Here is a 6,922-nt window from a genome sequence, read left to right as displayed (position 1 = left end):
TATATATAAAGTATATCGGGTGTACTTTGAAATGCCATATTGGTCAGTAAAAATGTAATCTGAAATGTGTTATTTCATAGAGACTTGGAGCTGGTGAAAAATAGTGACTGAATTTCACCCTCTGATAGACTGAGACTTCAGATTAGATTTAAATTAGACTCAAACCTGGATGTAATTCAGTAGGCGAACTGGTTGAAGTTTATAAACCATCCAAAGGGAATGAAAATTAATTGAATGACTGCCTGGAGTGTATCAGATGAGTACTGATAACTCATTTCTCTGCCCTCTGTTTCAAGATGCTAGCATAATCCTTGAAAGCAAAGTAGACTACACTAAATAGTATCTGAAAAGTCCTTATCAGTTGCCAGAAGCATTAGACTGAAATGTATTTTCCGCAACTGAAGTTGTCAGGTGGTTCTCTAAAGCAAAAGGGGAATGAACACTGAAGAGTTTAATCTTTGCTTTGATGCACTGTAAATTGAGGAGGGTTTTGAGGTACATGAGCAGGTGTACAAGAAACCGTCAGGAAAAGCCCATTAATGCCTCTAATATAGCCTCAAATTAAGATCAAAGTAACTGTTAAATACTGAGGCCTAATGAGAAACCTGGAATGCTATCAGCTCAGCTCTCTAACTCTCTAGTTATTATTTTATATTAAAGAAAAATCGCAGCAGCAATAGACAAGCAGTTTGCAACTGAATAGCCTCTTTTACCTCATCTCAAACGGCTTAAAAAGGATTAATAAAGCCTTATGATATATTGACAAAGTAGACAGCTATTATTCATTATAAAAACTTAAACAAATGCAGACCTAAATTTATTCATCCAAAGTAACCGCTTCATAAGACAACAGGGGTAGAAAAGCAGAACCTCTAATTCCAGTCTGCGTGAGAACCTGTGTGCTATGGTCCGTCATGGCACAATCACTATCACTGGACGGTAAACCTCTTTACTACACAGCACTACACTACTACGTCCCACTCACAGTTCAGCATTTACCATGACCACTGCAGTCACTCCAGGAGTTCTCAGGATCAGCCTCTCAATTGTGAAATCTTTTCCAAATATAGCAAAAAAAAATAAATGGTGGATTCAAACTTTGGTCAGAGCCATAAACAAGATGTTTCATTCGGTAGATGTTACCACAAAACACACACATATTTTCATTTTCTACAAATAACAAACTTGTTAACAATATTTGCATCTATAGTGCATAACATTTTCACTTACAAACTCTTCATTTTGAAAGGATGGATGTTAATAGTAATTGTTTACTAACCTTTGCCAGGTCCACCAAAGTGTTAGCTTGATCATTCAGTTTCCTTTGTTCCATTTTTACACTTCTTAATCTAAAAAGTGGAATTTTAAGTCAGATTTTTTTTTGTATGTGTATGTAGTCATATTAGGATTTCTAAAAAGCATGCACAAAACTTACAAGAGCAAGTTACTGCATGGACAATGCCTTCAGTACTTTGTGTAAAGTCAGAATTGGTCATGTGCCTGCTACAATGAGAAGCATGCTTCTTCAACACCGCAAAGAAGAAAAGAGCAAGGAAATGTGATGTCCTTGAGATTACCATTTGCCATGGTCAAAGTTGAATTCAAAAAGGGAGATAACCATTTATCCAGGCTATATGAAAGAAAGCCAAAACATTCCTCAAAGCCTCAGTATCGTGACAAGTAGATATAGGAAGAAACATAGAACAACTGTTTTTGTCATTAATGTTGTAGCAATCAAGAATCTTCCCATGCCTACATGACTAGATACAGGTATTAGCCCTGTTCTGTCGGAAATGGATTGGGTTAGCAGGTGTTTGAACCTGATGGAAATACAGTGATAAGTGAGTTTCTCATTACTTTAAACAGAACTTCCATCTGACCAGCAGCTAAATAACCAACATACTTGCCAATACATTTGATTTTCTTACATAATTTCTGATTCTAAATATGATTACATTTTGAACATACATTAGACATTCCTTTTCAATGTTCTATTAGAACTACAGCATTGAAAAACCATGAAAGAAGTAGCAAGTCTATATTTTTCTTTTTGATGCCTACCTATCTGCATTATTATTAATTCTGCACATTCTTTGAAAGATATATACATGACTTTTCTTAGGTGTTCCCTGAAACAAAGTCCATGTTTTTCTGATAAACTACCAGAGGAGTGGTTTGCAGACGCAATTTTCACAAATAACCCATTTCTCACTTAAGTATGAGTCATTTGTTGAACATTTCACAACAGAGAAATACTTAGACTTTCAATGACTTCTCTGGTGGCTGTTCTAAGCAGGAAATAGCATTTTTCAAAAACAACATATCAATTTATAAACAATGTGTGATAAGATACCATGCAGTCTACTAGTGTGTCAAGGGCCAACCAAGTCAACCATTTGGTTAGCTGTCAAACCAAAACAAGTTTGGCAGCATTTTGTGGCAGGTGGGTTGCTAATGCATACTCTGCCTATTTCTCAGTGATGGTGTTACTTGTAAAGCTAGTTTAAAGAAAGCCGCCTTGGAGATATTCCAAAATCAGGAAGCTTCTGTTCATATCTTTAGCTACTGAGCACCTCCTCTCACATCTAGGCTAACCACTATGAAAAAATAAGTTGTGAAGTATCTTTTAAAACACATGGAAATAACTCTGTTAAGGTAGAAGTCAATTGTCCACATAAAATTGACATTCCAGAGGCTTGTTACTGGAATGTCATACACACTTTTTCCCCTGGAGGCTTCCTTCAAAGCACAACGTAAACGCAGTCTATGGGAATGGTGCTTTCAGAGGCTATGAGCTGGAGCTGTTCAAAAGCAAAAAATATGGAGGAGTCTCCAAGCTATGGAGTTATGTCATTATAGTCTCAAAACAGAATAATTACTGAAAGGTAAGCATGTGATGATTTGACTGGAGAATGATAACCTAGTGTTTTGGTAAGCATCTCTCAAATAACTTGCAGACTATATGCTTTCTGCTTAAGATCTATTGACTCATCTATTTGCTAGTTAGTATTTTAATCTTAAAATTCCAAGAAATCCATTGTTATTGTAGAAATATAAGTACCAGCTGACACCAACATGATAATTCCTCATGGTAACCAACCCAATACTGATCACAGACTGTAAAAATGTATCCCTAGGTAATGGCAAGTCTTTAGCTGCAACAGCCAGATTTAAAGAAAACTGTCAGACTTTCATTCCTAAATTCATTAAGAGAAAATATGGAACATCTTGATTTTATGAACTTCACTTATCACAGCAAAAGATCATGATTCTGGATCGCATTTCCATGGCAGCAATCAGACCACTGAAGTTCACAAATAAAGACTCTATTTTTTGCATGCAGACAGTGGTAAATTCTGCATATTTAGAAAGGAACAGCTTATACAACTTACTTCCGAGCTCTATTTTCATTTTGTTGAAATAAAAAGACAAAACAAAAGAAAACAAACTGTAAAATATACTAAAACAACCAAATGAGCACAGTGGGCTCGATTATGCAGGTGGGAGGTCCTAGGGAGTTGCTACTTCTTTTAATCAGTAACTGCCTGAGGTGGAGTCTAACTCACTTGCATTCCTGATGAAGGAACCTGCAATAACTTCAATCCTTCGTATTAACTATCATCTCTAGATTTTCTTAATCATACAATACATAAAATGCCTTTTAATAGTACTGCTTGGAGTAATGATTTCACCTTCATCTTATTTAGTGTGCTTGAGAAGCAAAAAAAGACCCAGACCAGCTGAAGGCAGTTTTAGAGCTGTGACTGTGAATTTGAGACTGTTAGCATGATCTGCTCTGGTTTCTTGTAAAAAAACTGGCCCTGAAACTTCACTCCTTTCATTTCTGTCTCCAGTGAAACAGTTGGGAAGGTGAAGGAAGAGGACCAATAAAAACCTAAGAATCCAGAAAGATGGAAGAGAGCGATATACTACCATGAGTCACTTAAAAGTTCAAAGATTTGAAGGGAATAAAAGTAATTTGCACCCATCTACTCTGCTACAACTGGAAGAAAGCAAACTGCTAGACCAATTATTTTCAACCACAGCACATTGTTCAGCATATCGAGAAAATCATCTGGTTTTTTTATTTTGGTTTTTTACTTAAACACAAAAGTTTTGGGAATGGGATGCAAAACGCTAAAGGACAGAGGGAAATGCGTTACTAACATAGCTGTTCAAAATTTGGCTGGCACAACTAGGAAAAAATTACTGCTGCCACCTTCTTCACCCCACCTGATTAATGAATTTTTAAGGCATCTGCAGCACAAAACTTTACATCCTGTGAAGCAATTCTGGGCTTGAATGATATACAAAGCTGCAGATCGAGCCTGCTGTGCTTTTTAGATTCTTCTGTGAACATGTGTGTGCACACACATGCACAGAGACATACACACACACACAGACACACAAAATAAACAGCAAAGTTAAAATGTTAAGGAATAACCTTTGCAACCAAGGATTCAAGTCCAGCAAAGGATGCACAGGACATGCCATCCTCTGTCCCAGAACCCCTGCCACTCTTCTCCACCTCCCAATCCTTTAAGCTAAGCAGGATGACCAAACTGGGAAAATACACTTTTTATATCCACAAAAAAATGCCTCAACTTTTGTCATCTTTTTATTCCTTCAGGTATTTCTCCAGTAGCACAGTAATATTTAATCCTGCAAGTTTGCTAAACATAATATAGTAAGCAAGGTTTATAGAACACTTCATACCTTAAGCTCAGCTACCCATTGCTTTAAAACATTGCTATGAAACAGAGAAACAAGGACTGTTAGCCCAGATTTACTAACAGAAAATATGATAATCTGGCCTTTCCTTCCCGTATTTCATGCAAGATGACACACAGGTGTTCTTTTCATGATGGATGCTTCCCTCACATCTCCTCACAGGTTGGCTCAGACACAGACCACACTCAAAAGCTATCAAAACATCAGTTCAAAATTAAACTTACTTAATTTATCTACATCTTCCTAGTATCTCATGGGAACTAAATTCATAGGCTGTACAAATGGCTGCCTCAGGCTGGATGGGCTACATTGAATAGAGCAGACAAATAGTGGCATGGGTCCTGACGATTCCTCAAGAAGAATCTGTGGTTCCTGGGGACAAAAGTCTCTTTTTCTCTCCCATGTAGTCCAAGGAAGAGTAACTGACTGAATCATTGTGCAATTCTGCTGGTTTTGATGTGCTTTATGACAAATACGTATTATGAATTTTAGACAAATACCTGTAGTCTGGTAACATCATAATTCAGCTTAATCCTACTACTGGTTACAGTTCTCAGGCTTGTTTTCAACCTCTTAAGATTTCAGTAGAGGGGAAGAACTCATCTGAATCATGCCAGAGGTGCTCAAAGGTCACACAATGACTGTTGGCATACACTCCCATTTTCTAGAACGGATGTCAGGGGTGATAGCTGACATACCAACATTTGATTTTATGCACTGAGAATATATGGTGGAGAGAGGCAACTAACTGCTGTTGGGCTGTACAATGATGCTTGATGCATATTCTTTTCATTAAACACTACAGACATACTCATAGGCTGTCTTCTATCACATCATTCTGATTTTAAGTTATTAAACCAGCTACTACAAATGAAACTTTTTTCATTTTCTTCTGTCTATTGTAGCTTGTACCTTACTACCTGTAAGCAACTAGGGAACAAAGGATAGTCTCAGTGGCAAAACACACACAAAAAAAAGTCTTAGTTAATTCAAGAAGCATGGGAAACTTCCTTCTAAAAAAAAATATAAGCAAGTTTGATTTATCCAATACTGGATATATACAGCCAGCATTCTTTTTTATTTTTTTGTGAACAGGTAATACAGTAAAACCTTATCTTTGTCTTATTCTTAGAGAAAAATTAACCTAAAGAGCAATGTTCTATGAAGGGGAAGACAGAGAGGGGGTGGGAGAGAAGGGAGCAGGCAGGACAGGACACAAGGACTAAGAGTGACTATGAGGGAGAGGGAAACTAAGAGAGAAAACCCTTGGGAGAGGAAAACCAAAGCAAAATAGTACTTACTGATGAATAGCTTGCAAGAATTTGCGTTGATGTTTCCTTACTTTCGCATGGTCTATCTTTTTAACCAGCTTTGTGTTTTTATAAATTAACCATGTTTCCCTGAGTACATTGGCCGCTGCATTTTTCACCTGTTTAACAAAAGAAAAAGACCAGGCTGACAAAAGTAGCATTAGTAGCAATTATGTAATGTTGTCTCTTTTCTCATATAAACTCTTTCTAAAGCACTTAAGATGCTTCCTAACCGTGGGAAATGGGTACACCAAGAAGCTGCAGCACTGAGGGCAAAAAGCAATAACTAGACCAAGGGGACTGCTGCGCAATTTCCATGTTACTTATAAACATGATATTGAGACCAGCTTTCTTTGCACTGAGGAATAATTTGTCCCTCTTTAAAGGGTTAGCACCATTTGGTGTTCATGGCAATATAAATTACAGTGAGGAAATACTAATGCATTATCTGTATGGTAATTAACTAATTGTATTTAATAAGATCATAAAATTTCTCTCTCTCTTTTCCTATGGTTAGTTCCTCTTAATTCTCTTAGCAATTTAACAGTCTTTTAAATTTCCAAAGCTGTTTGAACACACTTTTTTTCTGTTTACATTTTTATTCTTGTTTTTTTTTACCATTCTCCAAGGAAATGAAAAAATATCTTGTCAATTAATGTGGCCAGTGTTCTATTTCATAAGTGCTTTGAATTTATTTTTTCAGTGAGGCTTTCCATAAAATGTTAAAGGTAAGAGTATCTACAGTTCCTTCTTAGGCCCATCAAAATTTTCAAGAATGCTTGAAAACAACAGACAAAGAATTTCAATGCAATGTTGATTAACGACAGAATGACTAGGTTACTTGCAAAGGAAAACTGTCCTTATTATTAATCTTTATTCTC

General features: G+C 36.6%; 1 protein-coding gene across 1 annotated transcript in view; it reads right to left on the bottom strand.

Annotated features, from left to right (window-relative positions):
* Positions 1-1,279: 1,279 nt before the first annotated feature.
* LOC104161043 (small conductance calcium-activated potassium channel protein 2) overlaps positions 1,280-6,922 on the bottom strand; it is a gene marked incomplete at its 3' end in the record, with an annotated part of 21,563 nt that continues 15,920 nt past the window's right edge. The window contains exons 3-4 of the mRNA XM_009699334.1: positions 6,033-6,160; positions 1,280-1,349 (exon numbers count right to left, since the gene is read on the bottom strand). Of these exons, the coding sequence (XP_009697636.1) occupies positions 1,280-1,349; positions 6,033-6,160 (198 nt within the window). The remainder of the gene's footprint in view (positions 1,350-6,032; positions 6,161-6,922) is intronic.

Source organism: Cariama cristata, unplaced genomic scaffold (assembly GCF_000690535.1).
Source record: "Cariama cristata isolate BGI_N322 unplaced genomic scaffold, ASM69053v1 scaffold40534, whole genome shotgun sequence".
In the NCBI taxonomy this organism is placed as follows: domain Eukaryota; kingdom Metazoa; phylum Chordata; class Aves; order Cariamiformes; family Cariamidae; genus Cariama; species Cariama cristata.
This window is presented reverse-complemented; position numbering and strand designations above follow the sequence as displayed.